The following is a 26100-nucleotide window of genomic DNA, read 5'->3' as shown; positions in this document are numbered from 1 at the left end:
CACACACACACACACACACACACACACACACACACACACACACACACAAAGATAAGTAGGTGAAAAATAGCTGCGGACCAGAGCAAACACAAAAGGGAAGAGAGTGATTGCCTGATGGCAGAGAAAAAACAGAGCTGGAATGACCAAAAATAAAGAGAGCAACTCTGCAGTTTTTCTCTTTATCAGAAGAAATGAACTCATGACCTCTTGTCCCTCACAAACAAACTAGTATTTTTCCCACGGCAGAGCCGAGGTCATCGCACAGCAAATTCATGTCAGGTAGGGGTGCAGGCGGTCAGGTGACGTAGCTTTGGTTCGAGGGCGCTACTGATAAATGTTATGTAGTTATACGACTTGAGCTGATGTGAGGTATCCACCTACGTTTGCTTCATTACTTAACAAAAGCAAGTTGTATTTATTGAAGACTTACATGCTACAAACTAGCAAATATGGTAACTTCCATGTGACATGAACGTAGCATTAGCTAATGGTCTGGGTCAGCCAATCCTGGTGAAGAATGTGTGTGTGAACACTTTGACACTTTGACAATTTTACCTGTTTCCAGAAGTAAAATTGTCTTGCAGAGAGAAATGTTGTATTCAGTGTCCAAATAAATAAAAATGCGATCTGGACATAGTGATCAGTGTACCTGGTGAGAGGCCTACGAGGGAGCGGTTGGACAGGGTGTTGTTTCCGTTAATTTTGAAGTACATAGGGATGGAGTTCAGGATGGCTTGCAGATACTTCTCTTGCTCAAGACTGCTGGAAGATTCTGAAGACGAGGCAGGAGCTAAAGGCAGATCACAACACTTTTGATTTAGTCGTAAAATAATGAAAATCATAAAATCGTTGACAGCACTGTCAACTGTTTCTTTGGCTAAACAAAACAAAAAATCGTGACCTATTTAGCTTTAGCTAGCTGTTACTCCTGGAGGTCAAATAACTTGAGTAACATAATGATAAAGCAGCTGAATCTGTAACATACACACCTGTTGAGGAGGGGTTCTGCGACTTGAACAATCCCACCACACTCTTGCCGTGGAAGCCTCCTGAGCGGAGCAGCATGGCTTTAGTACGAGGATGTTTCCAACACACAACAGGCAGACGGTTGTGTCTGTAGCAGCGGGCCACTTTGTGTAAGCTGCTGTCTTGGACTGCCTGAGGAACCACCAACAGACCTGGGTAACTGAAGGAGAGAGACAGAATGGAAATCTTAAACGCACAAGTATATAGAAAAAAAGATTGTCTGCCCCGTATAAACCACTGCGAAGCCATTTGTTCATGCAGCTGAATAAAAGGTCTGTAACTGAATATACAGCCAGGATCTGAGTGGGATTGTGGCTGTATTAGTCACAGAATGGGGGTTTTGGATAACAGGCTGAAGCTGAATCTGTCTCAATTGATATGTCAAACATCTGTCAGGTAAAGGAGATCTCCCATTGGCCTTTTGGGATATCGAGGCTTACAAAGCTTCCGACAGGGCCACAAATCCTGGAAACTAATGTACTCAGCACCACTGTGTTCAACTTTATTTAAATCAGCACAGATCAGCAGGTTTCTCATCTGTTCTTTGATGCTCGTTTAGCCGCACTTTTCCAGCTAAAACAATATTTAACTTTATCAGGATTACAGCCCTCGAGGTGCGTACCTGCGGCAGAGGGAGTAGAGTCTGTTCACGGCTGTGATCCTGAACTGCTCGCCTGACTTGGAGCGAGACGAGCTGGCGGTGATGGTGCCCAGGCCCAGACGCTGGTAGTCACGGAAACAGGACTGCTCCACCAGCTGCTCCATGGTGGACTTCTCTGATGCTCGCAAAGTGCTGCTGGGTGGCGGCTCCCCGTCGTCTGATACTGAAACACACACGCATACAAAGGAGAATTGAGTTTTGTTTTCCATCTCCCTCCACACTTTCAAATGCTAATGTGTCATTCCTCTCACTTGAAACATCATCATCGTCATGCCAGGTCATCCTGCTGCCTCTGTCGTTCTTCTTCAGTGTGGTTTGGCTGCCACGGCCCATGGTGATCTTCCCAGCCCTCTTTGCTCCCTTGACAATAGTTTTGGACAGCGTTCTGTGAGGAGTGCAGGGTTACGAGAAATAGAATTTACTGTGTGCAATTTCAGAATCAAAACTCGAGTGTTTTTGTACATGTGCATGTATTTATGTATATTTATATTTCAGCTGTCCATTTAAAAAAAAGGTGATTTTTACAATAAACAGTCAGTCCAGCGCCACAAACCTGAAGCCAGTGTTCCTCTCTTTTTGTTTTGGAAGGATTAGCTGAGGTGCGGTTTGTCCTGCTGCAAAAGCAAAGGAGCTGAAGATGGACTGTGGGTAGCGAATCCTCTGCAGGTGCTTTCTGAAAATCTCCACCATCTCTGAGCTCACCTCCTCATCAAAAGCCACCTTTATCAGCTGTAAGAGATTTTAGTTTAACTGATTATTAAACAACACAGTAAACATTTCATATTCACATTGGATTTGAGTTCTGTTCAACCCATGAAATGTGTTGAAGCCATCTATAAATGTAGGGACACAAACACATTCAAACACTAAAGAGAGTTCCACATGGGCCAAGTGACCTACAATACAAGAACATGGCCACTTTCATAATTCATGTTTGTAAAAAGATAGGAATGAACCATAAAAACTTTTACAGCAGTACATCTAAAGACTAAAAACACATGCTTGGATGAAAATGGCTTTTCTCTTTGATTCTAAGAACTAAGCTCATGTTATAAAACACAAGACAGTGGGGTTTCAACAAGATGTGCCACACAGATTGTTAATTATTATTGCAAGTGTTACGACATAAATAATAGTTTGTGAATCCTCTTCAGCCCAGTGAATTATAAAAGGCATTTGGTTAATATGATTATGAGAAACACATTTTTTTTAATCTTAAATATACAAATAAGCCACATTAACTAAAACACACTGCATTCTGCCCACCCATCTATTTAAGATCTTTGGTGACTAGTGTTCATACTACACTAACATGTAAGTGTAGTGTGTTTCAGCGTTTACCTGAAATGAAGCAGAGCGGAGCTGCAAGCCTTCCTGCATGTTCTGCTGCAGCTGGTTCTGGATGCTGATCTTCTTTTCTTTGGTCAGCGTGGACATTGGGAAAGCTCTGATCACTGCCTGCTCCCCCACTGGACACATATAGAAACAAATGATAAATGGTGAATCGACTAATGGTGAATCGACTAAAATCGCTTTTAGACAAATGCATTAACCCATTCACACCCATTCATACACTGATGGCAGGAGCTTCCATGCAAGGTGCCACCTGCCAATCAGAACCAACTTACATTCATACACATTCACACACCGATTGCATAGCCTTCGGGAGCAATTTGGGGTTGAATGTCCCAAGAACACATCCACATGGACTAGAGGAGCCGGGGATCAATCGTCTGATTAAGCGACGACCCGTGTTAAGGTATGGTTTACCAGAGTAAGGTCTGCTGCTATTTGAGCAGAAAATGATGGCTTCAATATAAAGGTTGAGAGCAAATTATCAGTTGAAAACAATTATGTAGTTTAGATGGCGTAGCAACAAAAAATATACTTCTGTCCAAAAAAAAGCTTTTTTATGAAAACAAAAACAAAAAGTAATTTATTAACAAGAATATTTATTATATAAACATTGGAAATTAGCTAAGAAATACAGAAAAGTAATATTTCATATAATTGAGACCTAAAAGCTAGTGTTGCTATGGTTCAGAATTTACCCAGTGGATCATGGGGGGTGCCTTTGAAAATGATGCGGTATGTGGTGAGAAAGAGGGCTCCCTCTGCTGGCAGGATGTGAGGGCCCCCAGGAGACCCCCAGTGGCCTCTTCCCTGCCGTCAGGGTCCAGAAGCACCCGCAACCCCTCTGACACCAACTCCTCTCCAGGAAGCAGTGCTGGACGCAGAATCTTAGGCTGAAGGGATGAAAACATAACCCGTTATATTTAAGGACCGACCTTTACACACAAATTGTCAGAGAATCAGATTCCAAAAGTCCAGTAAACCGATACATCATGTTGGACGTATTTAAGCATCACATGCACATCATCATCAAAAGCAAACACACACACACACACACACACACACACACACACACACACACACACACACACACACACACACACACACACACACACACACACACACACACACACACACACACACACACACACACACACACACACACACACACACACACAGTAGATTTCAATCTGAAAACAAACTAATTCATACTATCTGTTCAGACCTGTTTACCAATTAATTCCCCCAAGCAAAACTCTTGATCTCTTAACAAAATAAAAACTGCTCTGATAATCAATTCATTGAACTCACTTTTCTGTTTTTGAGATATAAACATGTGGACACTGACTGGCATGATGCCTGTTTATTTATAGAATAAGGCTTATTAACATGACCAGGTCCTCAATGTGAAAGACACAACAACAAAACACTGGCAGACAACTATAATGCATTAAATGTTTAACTCAAAATGCCACATATATACGCCTTATCTTTCTTCTACTTACTCAGTTTAATCATTTTAAGATTAACCAATGTGTTACTAGAAGGTTAAGTTTAATAGTGGGCCTTTGCTTCACATTATTGTCAGCTATTAGGTTGAGATGTTGAGTTTGAAACAGTAAATATCTTGTATATTATTGTTATAGTACTTTTCATAATTTGTTTGGATTTGGAATCTATTTTCAGTTTTCAAAGAAGCAAATGGTGCTTCTTGTTAAAGAAATCTTATGAACAGGAAACGTGTACTGTGACACATGTGCCTCATAAGATATGCATTACTAGTTTATTGACCGCATTAGCAGAAGTGATTATTAACCAACTTTTTCTACTGTATGAACTGTTACCAACAGTCAAGTCTGCACCCTGTGTTGCTTCAGCTCCTTCTGGCCTCCAAATCCAGTAGAGGAACACTCAGTTGTTCCACTGTCACAAATATGAACGAGGAGGGACGTTAGATCATTCACAACCTTTCCTATTAAGACCACAGCCAACGTGGGGGAGTTGAGGTCTGGCCAGGAGATAATCAGAGCTTCTTGAATCCGTCTTTGAATGGACAGTGAGACTAGGAAAAAAAGGTCCCTCTGCACCTCATTACTGCTGCAAGCTCGGCTTCTTATTAGAGTTGCACCTTAAATGCATTCATTGTTTTGCTTCTTTGAGATAAACCTTCCACTACTACCACGATTCAGACTTGTCATAAATCCAGAGTCAGTGGTGTTTACACACTTTTTAGTATTTCTTGGCATGCTGCTTCCGCTAGCAGGCCAGTGTGGAAGCTTTGTCCAACACATAAAAGTGTGAGAGGTTAGCTGCACAAAGTACTACAGACAATCTGCCCAGACTGCTCACCACGGTCTCCAGGTTGCTCCCAAAGCAGAACTGGCATGGTGTTCGTCTGTGTGTATGAGTTTTTACAATAGGAATTACCAAGAGCTGTCAGACATATAGCACAGCAAGTCCTACTGCTAAAATCTGAACATTAGATGAGATTGTCACTCTGCATACTCTGAAGTTGATTTTTAACTCGGATCTTAAAGATAACCATGCTTTAAACTTGTATATACATTAGAGTTGTTCTGATACTGATACCAGTATCGGAAATGCCTTTGATACAGCTTAAACTGCTGCATCAGGTATTGGGTACTGTTTTCACAGCAATATAAAATAAAGTTGTTTTTGTAATTGACGCTCTGGTATCGGATCATTACTTGGTACTGCCCAAAAGTTAAGGTATTGATATCAGGAGTGGGAGGGAAAAAATGATATTGAATTATCTCTAGTACACACTGTACATACAACTGAAGTCCCAGCAGCCAAGAATAGAGCAACACTCACCTTGTGAATGGGAGGTAACCTCCTGCTCTCTCTGTGAACCGCCTCCAGAGCCTCCATCTGCATAGCAACGATGCCTGTGGGTCACGAGAGGGGGTCAGCTACCATATGTATACACTAGTGAACACACAGAGCTGGTACACAGAGACACATGTATGTCCACACGCTCTTACAACCAGAGGGTGTATTTACAGATTTTAAGGCCATTTAACATGTCAGGAGTTAATCAGCTCAGAGGACTCTGTTGCTGTTGGCCTGAGCTGAGAATGCACATGTGCAAGGGTTACTCTGCAGATGTGCATCTCTCTTCAGGAATTAGGACAGTGTCAGCGTGTGAGTGAACACTGTGGGCGCTCTACCTGGGATCATGCTGTGAAGGCTCTTGATGTGCTCCTGGGTTACTCCGCTCTCTGTGCACACCTTATCGATGAAGCGGGCAACGAACTTGACCACAGAGTTGGCCACATCGCTGTTCTCCGAGTCCTCAAACCCGCTTTCGGTGTCAAAGCTTTCTGCAACGCTACCAGCAATGCTGTAAAACACACATGATGACACAATGAAAATTAGCAAAAAATAATGTTTCCCATGAGAAGGTGATGCAACCGTCCCTTTGGATTCATAGTTATTGATGAGATCCAAATGTTCTCTGTGAGCAACAAACAAGTCTGGGGAAAAAAGGAGAAGAAATTCCCAAACAAAGAATCCTTGGCTGCAGCGTTTCTGTCTTCTTATTAGAAATCGAAACAAAACAAAGAATAAAATAGTAACATTATGCTCAGAACAAATGTTTAAAAAAGCTTAAATGATGCACATAACGAAAATGTAATAATAACATTGTGTTCTTCTGACTTTTTGGTGACAAACCCTAACTTTTTGAACAGCCGGTAAACCTTCCAATTATAGGAAAACACATTGATGGGTGATCTTCACCAGATTTCTTTCACTCCACAGTTACTGCAGAGCACGGGAAATCACTTCCACTGCTATTTTGTTTGGTCGGGTGAGTACAGTGTGGCCCCGCTGAAGACGCCCAGAGGGTTTGAAACTTCCAAACAGAAGTAAATGAGCCTCACTCTGTTTTGTGCAGTAGCAATGTAAGCCCACGGGATGGATGTGAGCCGGAAACGGGAGAGGAAATGTGTTCCATTTGGCTAAATAGGAAGGTATCATGTAGACTGTGGCTTACGCCACATACGCCCACATACTAATCATCACCTTATTAAAAGAGGAACACATATTCCCAAATCATGAAACCTTAGCTAGAGGTTCCCTCCAGATAAGACTGATCGTTCTACCTTAAAATTCTGAACAAGCCAAAAATGTGTACTATTCCAGTCTGTGTGTGTGTGTGTAAAAACACGTGAAAGAAAATAAAACATCAGTTAATTACATTGTTTCTCTACTCCGATAGTGAACACCATGCTGACCTGTTTGTGACGATGCTGTTGCTGCCGCTCTCCCAGTCGGCGACGGGGGCGGTACGGAGCAGCTTGAGCTTGCTGGTGTCCAAAGGAACTAGCAGGTAAACCATGAGGCTGGCGTAGTGGATGGCCTGGCTGAACACGGTGCTCTCCTCATTCTTCACCAACTCATGCTGCTTCTCCTTGCTCAGGCCGGGCCATGCACGCAGCTGCTCTGCTGCCAAGGCCATTGCTGTGTGCTCCTCATCGCTGCCCGCTGCAGGTTCGGGGCCCGTATCCTGGAGAGACACAATTACGAGGAATATTAACACACAAAACAAATATCCATCCCTGCATTTAAGACCAGGTTTATGTATTTAAATGTTTTGTTCGACCAACAGTCCAAAACCGAAAGAGATTCAGTTTATTATAACATAAAACAAAGAACAACAGCAATTACAGAGCTGGACGGACATTTTCTGTTGTTCAAGCTTTTCATCTCTAATGACAGGGTTAAAAATAGTGGGTTCAAACAGACTCCATATGAATTCTCACAAAATATCTACTATATTGGTGAAATTTCGCTCTCTTACCTTTAGCCTTCCCTCTAGGGTGTTAAGATAAAGAGCTCGGATCTGACTCTGGACCTCGCTGTAGAAAGTGGCCTCCCAGAACTGCTGGTTGGCCCAGATGGGATGGTCCTGAATGCAGGTGTATGCAAACTGGTTCACCCCGGGAGCCAATTTCTGCGAGACAAAACATAGTTCATAGCTCACTGTGTTTTGCCGGACATCAAACCTCTGAATGCTCGTTCGAACGTGCAAACCTGATTTAAAATCTAACATGCATCACCTCGTCAACCCCAGTCAGAACAAACACATGCAACACAGCTAAACTTTACACAACCACAGAACTTTACACAACCACAGAATCCCCAAACATGTCTCGATTTTGAGGAAATGTGTGTAAAATAACACAATAAAACATCTAGAATATTTCCATTTGACTAAACTGTACAGTCAAAGATAACACGTTATATTTCCCCCAAGATTTCATTTTTCATTCAATGTAAACATCTTAATCTCGTTGGAGAGTTTATTGTAATGAATTTAAAGCTACTACATAAAAAAGAAAAACTGTATGTAAAGGGGTTAAGCCATATACGCTCCGATCATATTAGTCTCTCTTATATTTAATTTATTTCTACTGATAGCTGCTCCTGTCTAAGTCAATATATCCTCTGCCTGCAATATTTGTGTTCATTCCTGGGTTACCCACTGGATTGTAATCGTTGCAGCCCTCGCTCTACTTGTGGGTAGTCAGACTTAGTGCGAGTTTATTTCTCATTGGGTATTTGCAATTTGGGCTTCAGTGAGTGCCTCTGGAAAAGAAGTTTGCCAAAATGTGGTGAAAAAAACAAACAAACACTAAAAAGTCAGCCGTGGGCTTTAAAGTGACATTAATCTTTCCTTGCGAGTCGTAACTTTTTAACAGATAACAACCCTAATGGAGCAACGGACTGTGTTTGGATGTATTTGGAAGCAGTGCTGTTGTTTTTCATGTGCGGCCTGAAGAGTAAAGCACCTGCTGCTTGCAAAAACAGCTACTAGAGAGAACATACCATTCAGTGCTCAGCTAAAGGCAGTAATGCTGGCCAATACTGTAAACTACAGGTGCAAGCGTGACACTTGACCTCTGCTGTTAACCCATCTTAAGCATTTTTAGGATCAGTCAGCTGCTATTAAGTGAAGCGGGAGCACTTTGGGGTTTAGCACAGTTAGCAACAAACCAACAATCACCAACTGTCCATCAACCAGCAGAGTCTGAAGGCCAGGACTAAACTTAAGCCTATTATTTGATTAGCTTCTGATTTCTCTCCCCAGAGCCTGACACAATACAGTGGTTTCCATTATCTCTCCTCATTTTTTGCCTTTGAAGGGTGAGAACTAGAGGGGTCACTGTAATTACAGCAGACAGAATCAAAACAGCTCTATTCCCAGTGTGGTGGGCCAGAGTCCAAGAGAGAGGAGAGCTGGGAGGACAGGCGGTTCACAGAGAGCTCATGCCCAGACAGCAGATAACCTGCAGGGAGTGTGGGAATCAACCTTTCTTCATTATGATTCAGACATATTGAGCTTTTGAACAGAATTGATCATAAAAATGTAAGTAATGGGGGGAAAGGTCTTGAAAGATTAAACAATTCTCTAACTTGTTATTACACAAATAATGAAGAAGGCAAATAACAAAAATGAAGCCAATTTTTTGAGGAAATGTTACATAAACACAGAACACAAGAAATGTACCCCCCAGAATGTATTTAATGAATCCTTAAACAAATTGGCAATTCAGTCTTATTTATCAGGTAAAAAACAAAAGCCTATTACATGGAAATTTGGAAAACTTAAAACTACTAAAATACTCTATTTTGAGGTTGATACCAAGATCATTGTTTGCAAATTCAGAGACCCTAGTGGTTCGCCAGAGTGTAGCGTTGCGCTAAATCATGTGGCAAAATAAGGATGGGAGTTTGTTTGGATGAACTGTTTGCTCTCCAGAAATAGAGCTGATAACACTTTGCTATCATCAGAGGACCCAAGCATACCAGCATAAATTGAGTATGGGAATTAGGCCAGAGAAACGCTGGATGACAAATCTGCTGTGGCTAGAAATGTTTCAAGAGAGTCTATAATGTGACAAACTCTGGGACCGGACTGTGGAACACGTGGTCTCTTCACTGACTGCAAAGAGGTCCGATTTTAAGAATGGACCTGAATGAAACAAGGCTGTAAATAAATGGTGACACACACAGTAAGAAGTTGTGGAAGTCATTTGGGTAGTACGGTCATACCTTTCTGTCATGGGTGTGTGTTACGTGTCTTGCAGCAGATGTTGTGTGGTTGTGTGTGTATGTTTGTGTAGGGAGGATTTGAGCGTGATTTGTCTAAGCCGTCTATCCTCAGCCTGGCTGCTTTTTTGACTTGTCAAATATGTGCAGGTCATTTTGACCGAGGTCATCTCTTCCCAATATGATAATACACAGAGCCTAAAGAGACATCCACAAGACGGATGGGCAAGGAGGAGGACAGGGAAGGAGAGAAGGGACAGGAAAGGGAGGAGTAAAGGAAGGTGAGAAGTGAAGATGAAGGGTAAGGAGGGAGTACTATCAGCGCTATCAGACCCATCTGGCTGTGTGACTAGTTAAGAAAAGGAATGCAGGGCTGAAAAACAGCAGAATGGGTGAAAAACAAGCAGGAAAACCACAAGGGGAGACAGAAAGGAGAACATGATGTGTACACGTCAAAGGAATGAGGCTATCAGGATTTGGAATCTTGTTTTGAACTCTGGGACATGATCCCAAGGTTCACAGTATGATTGACTGCGGCCTCCGAACATCAGCTGGAAAGTCATTCAGCCTCACACATGTCAACTGTGTCTCCCAGAGACTGAGAGACGATGCGTGTTTCTGAAGGGAGTGTATACTTGTGTTTAGACACTGAGTGTTGACTGCTTTGTCTGATACGCCACCGGCCTTGGGGCAGCAACATTATTTACAAGTGCCTTGGAAAAATGCATAGCATTCCTGCATTTTAGATACATAACAGTCATTATCCTGTGTGATAACGCATGCCTGACCTGTACACAATCCATCTCCTCATTTTAGCAATTCTACATGAGTCAGTGTATTGTGCGGAAAAGTACTCCCATCCTTAAATCATGAAAACTCTCTATTCAAACAATGCTTGTTCAAAAACAAGCTGAAAGTCAGACTCGTAAACAAATCCATCATGGCATCCATAGGCCATATCAGTGTAAAAACACAATGTACGAGCAATATAAATGTTCCCAAACAAAGTAAACATAGATACGGTAGGTCAAGAGCTGGACAGATATAAAAGGCTCAGGCAGTACGTAATTTTCCTCGCGAGGACATGGTGAGCCGTCAGAGAGCGAACCGCCAAATCCCTCCATGTATAAACTATGGATGAAAGAATGCTAACAGTCAAGTGTTCTTGACATGGACGTTTTCGAGAATGGTGTTTGGGTTTTTCACTTGCTGCTGTATCATTACATTACATTACATTACAGTCATTTAGCAGACGCTTTTATCCAAAGCGACTTACAATCAGTAGTATATTACATATCCAATCTGTGTTGTCCCCGGAAAGAGGCTCTTACTCTGGTGACATATTATAATGGATCAAGAAATGTGGGACGGCAAAGGACAGAATAACAACGAACCCAGACGTCAATGACACCAGTTCATCTCCTGATAAACCCACCCCCCGCTAGATAATGAATGCCAGAGGAACTGTCCAGGCAGATTACAACAACAAAATGTAAATCCTCAACTCTAACAAAGGGCCACTGTACAAAGGTTGTGTGGCATTTAGATAAACTTTACCTACACGGACCAAATGACACCATCAGTGCAAGATCTAGGCCAAAAGATATTTTGCATATCTTCCTTCTATCTGAAATATTAACAAACGTCTATCAAACACATTTCCATAAGTGCTTCAGTTTGGGCAAAACATCCAAAAAGGGTCAAGCAGAGGTAAAAGAAATGGAGAAGTAAAACAAATGAATATAAAATGTGGGTCAATTGCATAAAACTGTTCAGTGTCAACATGTAGCCACAAATAAAACCAAACACTGTCCGTCTCAATTGAGCTGATTCTGGGAACAGATGGTTGCAGCGCGAGGGGAGCTTCCCACGTTCCCCGACCTGGATACTTCAGGGCCATGGGGACAGTACCACTGTAAGTATGACCACAGTGTGAGCTTGCCAAAGTCTGGCCAAGAATACCAAACAGGGACTTGACCAATGTCTGACTCTTGAACTTGAACCAAGAGTCTTTAATGTGTGGTGCCCAGTGTTTGGCATGCAATAGCATAACATAAACAACTAGAATTACCTGTTGCCTCTGACAACCAGTAATCCTAGTGGTCTGAGGGAAAAATATACTGCTAAACCTCCTCTTGACTTTGTTTTTAGGCTTTAGAAAATCTAGTTACGGGCAACTTTGGCCAATCACAGGTCATTTCAGAGAGAGGGCGTTCCTATCGGCTGTTGTTCAAATGCAGATGTGCATGAACGTCCCTTGGATGAAACCCTGATTCAACGGCAGAATATCCTCCAGGAAAAAGCTGTTATTCCATCATTGGCAAAAACTGCCAACTCTGAAAGCAACCAAAAAAAGGATGACAGACTTATCAAACACTGAAGAAGCTTTTCAAAAATGGAAAGAAAATGTTGCCAATAGTTCAGCCTTTTGCTCACTGCTTCAGTAAGAAGAAGACCAAACTATTAGCAACATTTTCTCTCAATCTCTGAAATGTTGTCGATCACATAATGTCATCTCAAAGGGCTTTAAAGGCTTTACTGGCATTGCAACAAAAACAGGACAGTAGTTCTCATAGAATTGCTGTTATGTAACGGCATCAGGATCACATTCATAGTCTGGATGATTTTTTTAAATGAATGACTAGCACTCATACTGGTTACCGTTTGAAGCTCATGCTCGTCTTGTGGGAGAGTCTACAGAAGATAGAGCTGCAGTATGAGGGGTTTGTATTTTCCAATTAAGTTGTTTTAAAAAAAATAATTTCCCAGAAAACCGCCTTTACTGGGTAACACTTGAATAACCGTATAGAAGTCAAAGTGCAAATACATCCCCTGTTCTTATGAGACTCTTTCAAGATTAATGTCAACATGCAATTAAATGGTTCAGAGCAGGAAACACAGTTTTGAGCTGGTCAATGATTTGATTCAAAGCAGAAAACATAGTTTCCTAGTAACATTTACAAGAAGTTGACCTTCCTTAAAACACTTAAACAATGGCACTACAGGACAACCAAACCACCTCTAAAGTAGGCCTCTTGGGCAGTATTGAATATTATATACATATAAGTTTACATATAAGTCTAAGACACATACACAACAAAGTTTATAACAGTGAACGAAAAAAAAGGCCTTCTTGGGTGTCAACAGGCACTACGATCAATAATATCGATCTCTTTCGATGTAAAAAAAAAACCCAACCTGTTCTCAAAGTCACAATGCCATGTTCATTAACTCTCACATTTTTTTTCAATAACTTTCATGGTCTGGTCAGATTCAAGGACAGGTTAATCATTTGCTGTATAATGTATTCCCCACTGTTAGTAGATCACATAACTACTGTAACGTATAAGCAATGGTTGTGAGGTTGTTGTATAAGTTTCATGTTAGCGGTGGATGTATAGTGAGGGGCCACTGAAAGATGAGATGGTTATGTATGCTGAAGTGTCATGGTACATATTGTTCTTTGCATTATCAAGGCATCCCATTCATGTTACCCACCATGTAAGGCTGCATTTCTAAATACTCAAATAAGGATCATGAATGTCTTCACACACTTGATGACAGCTGCTGGGATGCTCCATTACCAGGCTTTGTTTTCTCACATTTTCTCTGCATGATCTTTGTGCAACTAAACCAGAGATTACAGAATATTTTGGCAGTTTCCCTCCTGACCTCACTTAACTTTTCACCCCTCTGGGTGAGGCAGAGCGCGAGCTTGTCACCAGTTCATCCGTAAATAACAAGGGGGAAAATCGGTTGCATTCTCAAAATATTCTTCCCTCTAATGAGCCGTCAGTGCCAGACAAAAAAAACGATTTATAATCTTAAATCTAAAATGGCAGGAAATCACTCCATTGCGTCAGAATTGCAACCAGAAATGAATGGATAGTTTTCTAAAACAGAAATGGATTTGATGTGGCACATTCTTGATTAAACAAGCATGTTCTAAGCTAAGAAACACGGACATAAATGATGCATCTTAAATACTGAAGGCCCTAAAGAGAAACAAGAAAAACAACTCAAGGCTTATGTAAGGGAGTTGCATCAGCCTGTGGCATGTGAACTGGATGAGTCATGTGGTGGTAGAGAGCAGGTCAGGTCCCAGTCTAGCCCATCAGGGTATGGCACTGGTACCCAACACAAAGCCACTGCGGACAGTTGTGCCGGTCCCCATAGCAACGAGCAAGCTGTGGGAACATAGCTGCGGTGAACAATGCAGTGACCCTGTGTTGATTATGTGGTTTAGAAACCAAAGGCCATGTCCCAACCTCTACATTTTGTTATGGTTGTTTTAACATGCTGTTCTGTGAATGTCCATGCTTACGGATCAGCAAAGGTTAAAGGTTGATAATGCTGTCCTTCCCCTGGCTTTTCCCTGCTCTAATGAACACTGCACTGTAGAGGAGGCAGTGCAGTGTTCATTAGAGCCCGACTGGTACTGGACTTTTTTTCGGCGACACTAATATATATTTATGAGAGTTACAAAAATCCATATTTGATTATCAACAATATATTGGCAGATTTTACACAAACACATAACACACAAGTACAATTTATGATCCCTTAAATTGTTTTGTTTTTTAAAGATTTGGGAAAAAGATAAGCTATGTTGTTGAGAATGTTGTGGTTACAAACCGCAACCAATGATTTCTACTCAATCTGCCTTTAAAAATGTATGTTAAATTTTCAAATTTGAATCTGTCAAAAATTCAATTCACCTCACCTCTATATTGGAGTGGTGACATTTCAGCAGCTGCAATGTGTGTTTTAATGAGAACTATTTATAGGGCGTATACACTTCCACACTCTGAGAAACAGAAGCATTCTGCACTCACATCCATCCTATTTTTTTACTCATTTCCTTACCCTGTAAAAGGCTGTTGACAGGGGCAGCAGTGCAGAAGCCACCGTGTATTCCTCCGAGCTGGAGCAGTCCTGTGGGTCAAACAACAGGGGAGACGTGAGAGTAGAGCGGAGCACAGCAGCAGAAGACATGTTACACAGCTCTGCCAACACCTTTTTTTCACTGGAGTCCCAAAACAAGAAGCAACATAGAGGTCACACAAACGGAGGCCTGAGAGGAAAATATTTTGGTAACCCAAAGAGAACCACTTTGTTGCTGCAACATTGTGTATATGTGGAAGTTGTTTATGAATTGCTACGGTGTTACACAAATCTGTTTGTCTTTCATTACATGAATAATGCAATGCTGGAAACTTGCATGCAGAGATGTGATCTGGGGAGATCACTGGGGGGGCCAACACGCTTTCTTCAGCAAACGTAACTTCCTGTTACATAAAGACATCCCTGCCCCGTTAAATATCAAGGCAATGCAAAAAAAATAAGAAGCCTGGCTTAAACTCTAACTCTGTTGTTCTCCAATATTAGGACATATGCTTTCAATAGCCTTATATAATCCCTGCCTTGACACAATTGTCAGAGCCTTCCAGCGTTCAATTTATTGGTAATTTTATGTTTAACATTCTTGAACTAGATTGCTTTATAAGTGTCATTGAGGAACATCGCAAGGCGTTGCATAAAAACCCTTCGTTTTTGCCATAACATGTTGTGTCCATTTATCAAGAAGGCATGACTAGCCAGGAAGCAAATTGAATTCTGTTTTTGATTTTGTTTTGTTTTGTTAAATCAGGGAATAGTTTAAAATATTCCCTCTTTGACATTTACACATCATGCCAAAGTGTCTACGTATTAGAGATTGTTTCAGGCCAAAAGATGTGGGGCTTAGTGATGCTTTCAAGAGAACGGTATTAAGATGAATAGTAAATTAAGGGGCTTAGAGCCGGGGACTTAGGGGCCCAAATATAACTTTTCTTTAGAGATCGCAGGGAACGTTGAGAACAGCAGAATAAGAGAAAAGGACGCAAGTTGGATTTAAAAGTACTTAATTCACAGGAAATTGGTACTTATCTCTGGTAAGCTTTGTTTGTTTTTATTTGTTGAACTCTGTAAATGAGAATTGCGAGAGGAAACTATATTGCCTTGCTGGGCAAACAGCAGCACTGATTCTGACCTGGTGCCGCACCTCATAACCCTCAGTGGGACCTCACATAGGACGAAGAGATAGGGGAGAAGAATGCTGCACTTTCTGATAGTGGTCTTTTATTGGGGCCTCTGTTACCAACATTCCTCCCCCTCAAAGTAATCACACACACACACAAGAATGTAAAGAGGAGAGAAAATGCAAAACACAAGTTCCACAGCGACACATGAAAGCCTGGCCCCCCGTCAACTAAGCAACATAGTTTCTGTTTTATTATTCTTGTCGCTTGTGTTTCTCTTTGCAGTTATTTGGGCTGCGGTGAAATGTTCCAGCTTGGAGCGGCACCAAAGCATTGTTTACCAGCATCCTTAACAATGCTGCAGGTCACAGGAGTTCATGGACCACAGTCAAAATAGAACAACAAGTGGAAACGCACAGGCAGAAAAAGTGTGAATAATTAACAAACCAGTATTATTCCGAAAACAAAAAAAGAGTGAAGTTCAGCGATGCATATCATTGGTTCTTTGTAACAGAAACTTGTGACAACAGACATTTTTTTAACGGCTGAAAAGCCTGCTGTCATGTTTCAGATGAAGAAAAGCTTTGTCCAGAGGCTGTATCGACATGTCATATCTCATATAAAGTACTTAGAATCAGGTTTACTTAAGCTACACATACATCACCTACAAACCTCCACCTTAATGTCCTGTGAGCAGACAGAGAGGCTAAGTAACAGCTCAAAGGAATTGGAGGTCAACTACTGTAACTAAGCAAACAGATAAGCAGTGAAATCTACAGCAGGTCTGAGATAAGACTGAATGGAAAGTGAAACATGAGAAGTTAAGCAGAGCTGTTTCTAGTCCATCAGCATTACATGAGGAACTTGATAAAAGTAAAGGTATTGTATTATACTATTTGGGGATCACTCATTTTAACATTGCTTAATAGAGCCACAAGTTGCAGGTTCGGGAAAATACATTAAATGCTTTATTTGGGATTTCACGAATGGAGGGAGAAGAGGGCATTGTGTGCCCCCACATTTCTGTTTGCCTGGACTACCTGCCGTCTTCCTTTCCTCCTATTATTTACTGTAAGTCTCACCATTTATTCCCACATTCTTGAAGCTGCCGGAGCTATAATAATCAATGATGACTAACATAGCTATTATGCTTCAAGACACGTATACAGCGAGAAAAAACAAGAAGCATGAGCATGTGACAGAAACACCGGGGGATGTGAACAAAAAGCAGCTTCCTGTGTATCAGAGAAGTTGCCATTTTCCAGGAAAGCAGTGAAATGAACCTACACCTAGGGCATTCTTTTATGGGAATTTTGTTGCAATTGACACAGAGAAATGTCTCAATTCAGATTCTATCAATGTTAATTGCTGCTTGAATCACTAATAGGAAGAGGATTAAGCCGCATAGTTGACCTCTGTGTTGTCCTGATAGCAAGAGCATGAAATGTGACTAAGCACATGTTTACCTGGTCATACTGGTGGACGTCCTGAGAAACAATTATCAGAACATGGGAATGGTACCCAGTTCAGATTCCCAGTGACCATGTTATGTAAAGCGGTTCATCAAGGCCACTAAGGCAGACAGAGGCCATGTTCTCACAGCAAAGGGACAAATTTATGATGTAAATAATGTAAAAATGTAAGGAAGTCATCTATTCACTATTAAAGAACATGTTCAAAGTGATTAAAGTGCAGCAGACAGACTTCACAGGGAACAGAGAGCACAGACTAAGTTGGTACGTACTCCACTTCATCAGCTCGCAGTTCTGGGATTCAGACAGTCAGTCAGATAAATTGCCTCGTACTCTCCAACAACATCTGTGTGTAACGTGCTCTCTAGCACATCAGACGGTCAAGCTCATGCAGAAATCATGGACTCGATGCCGTTGCGGCCGCTTCCCATGGACCCCCCGCCCTAATCCCTCTCACATTTAACTGCCAGTCAGAGTGTGTTTTTGAGCATCATGAGGCCCTGGGCCATGAGAGAGCAGAGCGCAGAGGGCTCATAATCCTATCTGACAGGAAATGGTTGGGATGCCAGGATACATCCACAGCAGGACTCATTCCCCCACATGGTTTGCGCAACAATTACTTCTAGAAGCTGCAGCACTGACCAGTGCACCCACACACACAAATAGATGAGCAATTAACTCAAATACCCTAATGAGGGTTGTTACTGTGTGTGATTCATGACAGAAAAATATCACAAATGAGCAACATATTTGTTTAAATGTGTCACTGTAAACAGTTTCTGAACATATCAACTCATTCCAGAGAAGTTACCGACATTTCTTTTTTTATGTATTACAGAAAAACAAAAAGAAAGAAAGAAAAAGTACCAACAAGGTACAGTAGCACCTCATACTAATATCTTCACCTTTGACCTATTGTACATTTTTCTACTACATCCGGCTTCCTGTTGCTGTGCTCCCCTGCAAACACTGATTGCAACCAGATAACAGAACCGTCACTTAGCCTGAGGTTAACAGTTTAACACTACATGTTGTGGTAAGCCTCATTACAATGATGTCATTGAAAATCAATGTGTCACATCAACATGGAGCAATCCTAATGAGGCATCATGCTGTCATTATACAAAAAACAAGCAACATTTTTTACAGAAGAGGTCACTTTGGCACCACATCAAATCTCATCTCTATGTGTAAAATTAGAACATTTTACCCATGTGTGGTTGACTTTCATTTACTTTTCAGCAGCATTTATGACATATAGATCATAGACTAATTCAAAAGTTTGGTGGGACAGACCTCTCTCATTTTGTATTGTAGAAATGTGTGTGGTAAATAAGGGTATGGTCAAAAGAAAATAGCCCGCTTTGGAACAATTCTTAAAAAAATGTAACACTATATCAATCTGTTCCAACAAATGCTAACATATCAGAATCTCATTCAACACATAAAAAGACACACTGGCTGCCTCGTTATCAGGAATGTTCACAAGAATGTGACAATCAAACTAATTTAGACTATAATACAGGTCTTGACTAAAGAAGCCATGTAAAAGAGATGGTGGTTTTATCCAGACATCTTGGAAACGACAGTCAGACATCATGCGGCATAAAAGGGATGATGCAACAAGCTTTTATTTTCACGTCTTGTTGCATGTGTGGAAAGACATAAATAATTAAATTTGCATGTCAGGAGTCTTGCCAGGTAGACGTTATAGTAGTGGAGCAAAAGACATGTCAAATGACTTTGTATGTCCTTGGCCCAGGCAGATGGTGGGATTAATTGGCCTTCTATTAAATCTTTCTTTTTTTTTTTGTGTGTGGGGGGGGGAGACGACTGGAATCTAAAGTCACTCCATAAAAGTTGCACTCTGTGAATACTGCTTAAAATTATAAAAATCCTTGGAAAGGGCTTATTGGGGCAGTAAAACATGAGGTAATACCAACAAAGACCCGGCTGCTCTGGCTGAGTGAAGCCTCACCGAGTCTTTATGAGCTGCACAAAAACACATTACTTACTCGCTTTGACAATAACCAAGGCATGAGGGCACCAGAAAGAGACAAACATGCTGTCTGATAAACAACGAGCAGCGTCGTTGGGGCTCAGCCTTGCGACATGCTGTCAGTTTGTTGTTAAAATAAATTAAGAGAAAAAAAGCAAAAAAGGGATGGACATGCTAGCTCTATACATGTGCTGACACACTTACACATTGCTTATGTTTAACTAGAACCAACCACAACTCATACAATCTGATGTAAATGTGTGGTTCAGCCAGCACTAAAAACAGATATGTATGTATCACTGTACTAAAAACAGATATGTATGTATCACTGTACAATGATCTCTGGCATCAGTTTTAAATATAAATTTGGTCGAAATCTTGGTAAGAAGAAACTGTCGAAAAAAATGTATTAAATTAATCTTTCAACAAGTTTCTTTTCAAAAAAAAATTATGTTCTATTTTTATTATGTTAAGAATAACTCAATAAGCACATTGAACAAAAACAGTTATGGTCATATTCCTGTTTGAAACAGAATTGAAAAAATTCAAAAAGTTGAAACTTATATACAAAGTTCTAAAGTTAAAAGCTATTTTATCAGCTGATCAACATAATGAAAATCAAAATATTCCACAGTAAAAACAGATATCATTTTGATGACAACCTACAGCACATCACAGTTACTGAGGTGCGATGCAATTTCACTGAATGTTGCATCATGTGTGGGGTTTGTTTCTTTATTAATCAATTGAATGTTCAGTCTACCAGATGTCAGAAATAAACATCCAAATTTTCTAGCGCTCCTAGGCCAAATCGTGAAATAGATTTTTGACAGTCCAAAAACCAAAGCTTTTCAATTTACAATGATATCAAACAGATAAACAGAAACATTTAACATGGAAGAGGAATGGAAGAATGTCTGGTAATGTGTTGCTTAATAAATTAATGAAAGTTTGATTAACAAAGTTATTTTCAACTCATTTGCTAAAAATCTAGACTTTCTACAACAACAGCAATACTCCATGTGCTTGTGTCAGTATGGCTGCAGTAGAAAGGGTCCATGACTTGTGTTGGCATGACTTACCTGGAGAGCACAGTTCATCATACGAATGATGTAATCAAACTGTTGGTGGTCCAGTATGGCGCGGTTCTGCTGTACATGAAGACGAAGTTCCTCAGTCAGACACTGGCGTGCTGACTTGCCTTTCAGTGCGCGCAGTGCAGCCGGCAGGGCCTAGTTAGAGAAAGGTGGACAAAGAGGGGTTTTATAAAAGAAACATAAACCTCTTAATAAAGTGGCTGACCTGATAAGAGAGTTTGTTTAGAAAATAGAGATTCAAGTTAAAAAAAACTTTGCTTGAGATTTTCAGGCTTTTTAAAGAAGCAGGCCCTTGTTTTGTGAAATACTGAATAAAGAAGATATTAGTTTTTTTATCTATTCACTGCTTAGAGCAACACTTTGTACCAACACAGCACTTCCAGCTACTATGACCTGCTGTATGGTTAATGACCATTTGGCAGCAAAGGATTTACAGGCTCATGGGGGGTTCAGAGGATACATGCTATGCATTCTTACATTTGCACAGAAATGCAGGCCTGGATTATATAACTCCTATATGAAGCCAGGGGGATCCATAAAGTTAGTGGCAAAAATCCCAGTTTAAACACAATGGATGCGTATTGGGTAGAATCCCAAACATGGGGCCACAATGAAGGACATCGTTGTGGAGTGTTACAGCTTTGAGAGGACAAGAACTGATACAGAAACAACAACTATTGCATCATGGATGGAGTGTTTGATTACAGGCCCGATCTATTTCTGTGTGGCAGCTGGAAGATATGAGGATGATGAAGGTGAGGAGAGATCTACAGCTCCTTAACGGTGTGCTGATTCGGTGTAATGCAAAGATGCCTTCAGTTAATGAGCTTGTTTAAAGGTTGATGAGCTTCCCTGATGAAGGACAATCACCTTTTCAGTCTCCAGAGTCTTGTTGTCAAAGATGAAGGAAATGCAGCTCCGCACCACCTCCAGCCTGCGAGCGCTGTTGAACACGGAGCCAATCTTACCCATAATGGAAACTAGAATAGAGAAAGACAGAGTAGGAGAGGAATGACAGCAGGTTAAAACTACATCTGCTACAAACATCAGAGCTTTTTCACAAGTCAAAGACACATTTTTGCAGATACCCGTTATGGTAAAGCTATCACTGTGAAAGAGATTTAACAGAAACATTGCAGGTATGTAAATCCTCATCACAACGGTATGCATGTACAATCAGGCAGTTGAAAGTTGAACCTACCGACGGGTGGTCCAGCAGGTACAACACACTTCCTCTCAGGTCGTGTAGAAGGAGGTGCGCTGCTGTGTTTGGCCACACCCTCCTGCATCATTTTCTCCACATGTTCGTCATCCAGCGGGGGGAAGGGGACCTGGTGCACCCGCAGGTGGGATCCTTCCGAAGGCCGAGGCACTTTCTGGAATGCCATGTGGGGGTTTGGGTTCTCCTATAGTACACATGCCAGTGAACCAGTTGTATTATTAGTATACACAGCTGTATGTACAGTGGATATACAGCAAAACATGTGCAGAGCATTCTAAATTGAGGACATATGTCCTATACAGCACAACACAAAACAACGAAGGAGATATAGTTGTTGTTGTTTGCATGAAGTCTTACATTTCTGTATAGCTGCTCAGAGTATGCCCTGATGTGCTTCTGCAGCTTGGCGGGGCTGACCTCTTCGTCCTTAAAGCTGTCAGTGTCTAAGGCCACCAGCTACAAAACACACAACAAAAACAGTAATATTCACTATTAAAGGGGTGGATCATCTCGAAAATACATCCAAAAGTATCACAGTGTTCCTGCAGCATCACTAGGTCACCATCAATACTGATAGAGTATCGTCCATATGTCACCAGTCCACAAAAAAACTTTTTCATAGTCGCTCTAGTGCAAAAAACGTTGTGTATGAACTTCTCCACTTACAGCAAAAAAGTGAAGGGCAAAGTTGAGCTTTAAGTGGAGCATCATGGTACAGTACCTCATCAAAAAGATCGCAGGCTCGGTAAGGCGGACCTCTCTCTGAGACAAAGCCAGCGAAGGCCATGCCATCCAAAACCTTGGTCAGAAAATCATTCTCAATGAGTCCTCGCTGGCCCAGGAAGGCAGTCTGGATAATGTCAGAAAAAGATCAGTTACAATCGCACACAGATGGCAGCAATGTAATCTTGTTCATATGGATTTGCTGCAGACTGAAAAACAAGCATAGTAATCACAGCCTACTTTAGAATGAGATTACGAAATGTTCAAAAACATCTCAGCAAGGGGGCCTGAGACCAGCATCTTTTATAGTTTAAATCATGGATACGTTTTGCAGCAACAAAAAGGGGAACAAATCTAGTGATAAATTACTACATGCAAATAAATTTCATTTACTTTACGCATAATTATTTGTGCTTGCGGGTTGAAGAGATAAAACACAGTTCACTCAAGCCTTCCCCCCCATCAGCAGTTCCAGGCAAATAAGCCGAGCATTTGTTTATAATGTGATCCATGTGGGGTACTTTGAGGATGATGTGCTGAGGGGTTACCGTGGAGACATCACAGACAAGAACAAACAAAAACCTCGGCACAAAACAAAAATGTAAACCTAATACGTTTCATATGGCTCATTGCCGGGCTTTGCCCAAGGTTACAGGACTGTGTCCGAAGCTTGCATAAACAAAAGGATAGCATCACGAAAGAGTCATGGAGCCTCAGCAACACATTTAAAACTACAGGCATACTCACACATCCAAACACACTTTACACAACCCCTGACAGGTTTATCTGTCAGTTCTTTCCACGTCATTTCACCCTCACTGTTGGACTAAAACATTCCTGGCAGCTAAAAAAGAACAATGTGTTTTCTGCACAGTAATTGCTAAATTAGTCTAAACTAAGGTCACATATTGTAAAATAAGGTTTTTGCAAAATTGTAATTTCAGCACTGGGAATTCCATCATGTTGTTATCTTACCTTGTGAAAGTGAATAACGGGTTCAGAATGTATGCGGATGAGCTGCAGGCAGGACCTGTAGCCCTGGAAGAGTTGTGCAAACAACCTGAGAAAGACGGCCCTCACCTCCTTATCCTGGAACACACACACACACAACACACACACACACACACACACACACACACACACACACACACACACACACACACACACACACACACACACACACACACACACACACACACACACACACACACACACACACACACACACACAGAGAGAGAGAGAGAGAGACAGACACACACACACAGACATAAAAACGAGTCATTAAGCAACTATGCCACAAATGCAGTCTGATAAGTTAATTACGCAACATTACGACATGTTATTTATCTTAAGGGTAATGGGTTACCGTCAGTTAGTGCCCCCACTCAACGCTAACCTTTAGCCGATAAGAGACTTTCTTTTTTTTTTATCTGGAGGAACGCAAATGAAAGGAGGACATGTCATAGTGATGCTGACTTACCAACAACTTGAGGTTGGAGGGAGCAGTGCGAGGTGGAGGAAATGCATTGTCTGCTATCTCCAGATCAGGGTGCAAAACCTTCACAGAATAAATGTTTCTTCAGATTATTTACTTGTCTTCATTTCTTCATTCGTGAATTAATTATTTTTTTGCTTTCTCAAATGTCATCATATTCTGGTAATTTAAATAATAGGGCTGCAGTTGTATGTATGTTTGTGCTTACCAGGGACAAGGAAGTCTGTGTTTGGTGTAACAGAGGTTCAGGGAGCAGGGACAATTGAATGCACTCAGGAATCTTTATTGTCCCTCCATCCAGGTCCGCAATAATAACATCCAACTGGTTAAACACACATAAAACACAGACAGGTCAGGTGGTTTGATTGCAGCTGGAGGGAGTGCTGTGAGCAACGACACGTATGCCTGACGAGGATTAGCCGAAACCAGTCAAATAAACATCTTGCTTAAGGGCAGATTACTTAATCTTCTTGTGTAAAAACTTCCTGAAACCAAAGGGGTATTTGTTATTATAAAAGTTTCCCTGGTCAGTTGAAAGTCCTAAAATATCACAATTCATCCTGACGTTTAAGATATAAAAACTCCAATATTTGTTAATGATTCACAGGTGTCTGACAGCATTCAACAATTTAGGATCTTCAAGTTCTGTGTGTGTGAGACACATCTTCACTCACCAGATCCTGGATTTCAGTCTGAAACATGGAGTGAACTCCAATGATGAAGGGAGTGGGCGAGCTCAACACCTCCAGCAGCCGTGAAGGCAGAATGGGGATGTACGGGTAACTGAACACAGGAGAGGACATAACAGTGAATACACAGTATATGCAATGAGACTAGGAAGACAGATCGGGAAGAACTGAGAAATGAGTGTTCAACTGAGAGCTTAAAATATACTTCACATGATGTTCATACACTTTTCAATGACATTAAGAAGCTTTGGAAATTTAACATCATCATTTACCAGAAACTAGGGTTGCATAACATGGGCATTACTTCAATACTGATATACAGCATAATGATAAGAGACTGTTGCTGCTTTCACAGGATATATAGGCATAACAAAATGCTGAAAAAGAGCATCAATAATGACAGAATGATTGATTAACAGGAAGAGGGAACAGTCAGATAATCGCATAAATGTGTGCTACTTATATAAAGCAGCCTGTGAGAACAAGAAACAAACATGATGATATTGATACTGACACTGAATTACTTATTAAGATCAGGATTATCATATTCACCAATCATCAGTATTATTGTTATTATTATTATTATATATTCTTAAAGTTTGCCTTGCTGTCAAAGCACAGCAGATGGAGAAAACAAGTAACACTGTGTTCAAATAGTTAGATAACGGGCCATTATCTGAAAGATTTCCATTGACGTGGCTGAATATTTAGCTGATTCTGACAACGTGTAGATCTCACAATGAGACTTTTTGAGTGAGACACGCAATACTGTCACAAACAGACCGGATAAAGCGGGAGGTAAATAAGAATGTTTTATCTCTTGGTAGGATCTTTCCATAATGTTGTCAGACGCTTATAATGTCAACCTGAGCCTGTCCTTGCCGGGAGTACAACTAGTTTCGGTGTCATCCCTTAATACTGGAAATGTAATACAAGGGAGGAACATTACTTCTAAACTTCACTCTGAGTTTAAAAAATGTGTTTTGCAAGACTGATAGTATTATGCATTATTTCCAAAGAGGTAAGGAAGTTAACCACTGTACGAGTAAAAGGCACTTCCAGTAGAAGTGATTTCTGAAAAGTGAGTGGAAAAATGTACTAGATATACAAGGTTAAATTTTGTGATCTTAATGAGTTATATTATTCAGATATACTTGTTTCTAGAACTCAACACAATAATGAACAAAGTTAATCATCTGTTGAATCACAAGCCATGGAAGTCATGACACAAGCCGAGTTGTTAGTGGAAAGTCACATGAGAATTCG

The 26100-nt window shown here is 41.0% G+C and overlaps 1 protein-coding gene across 1 annotated transcript in view; it reads right to left on the bottom strand.

Moving 5' to 3' along the window:
• The window catches only part of sbf2 (SET binding factor 2), an 82262-nt gene that overhangs the window by 15007 nt on the left and 41155 nt on the right, over positions 1 to 26100 (bottom strand). The window contains 22 exon segments of the mRNA XM_054608553.1: positions 650 to 790; positions 990 to 1186; positions 1649 to 1850; positions 1939 to 2072; positions 2241 to 2416; positions 3029 to 3156; positions 3739 to 3831; positions 3834 to 3933; positions 5876 to 5949; positions 6232 to 6404; positions 7300 to 7571; positions 7866 to 8018; positions 14984 to 15052; positions 20691 to 20840; positions 21576 to 21685; positions 21907 to 22111; positions 22285 to 22383; positions 22649 to 22777; positions 23626 to 23739; positions 24131 to 24208; positions 24354 to 24467; positions 24820 to 24928. Of these exon segments, the coding sequence (XP_054464528.1) occupies positions 650 to 790; positions 990 to 1186; positions 1649 to 1850; positions 1939 to 2072; positions 2241 to 2416; positions 3029 to 3156; positions 3739 to 3831; positions 3834 to 3933; positions 5876 to 5949; positions 6232 to 6404; positions 7300 to 7571; positions 7866 to 8018; positions 14984 to 15052; positions 20691 to 20840; positions 21576 to 21685; positions 21907 to 22111; positions 22285 to 22383; positions 22649 to 22777; positions 23626 to 23739; positions 24131 to 24208; positions 24354 to 24467; positions 24820 to 24928 (3020 nt within the window).

Source organism: Anoplopoma fimbria, chromosome 2 (assembly GCF_027596085.1).
Source record: "Anoplopoma fimbria isolate UVic2021 breed Golden Eagle Sablefish chromosome 2, Afim_UVic_2022, whole genome shotgun sequence".
Lineage (NCBI taxonomy): Eukaryota > Metazoa > Chordata > Actinopteri > Perciformes > Anoplopomatidae > Anoplopoma > Anoplopoma fimbria.
The sequence above is the reverse complement of the archived record's forward strand: the minus strand, read 5'-3'. Positions and strand labels throughout refer to the sequence as shown.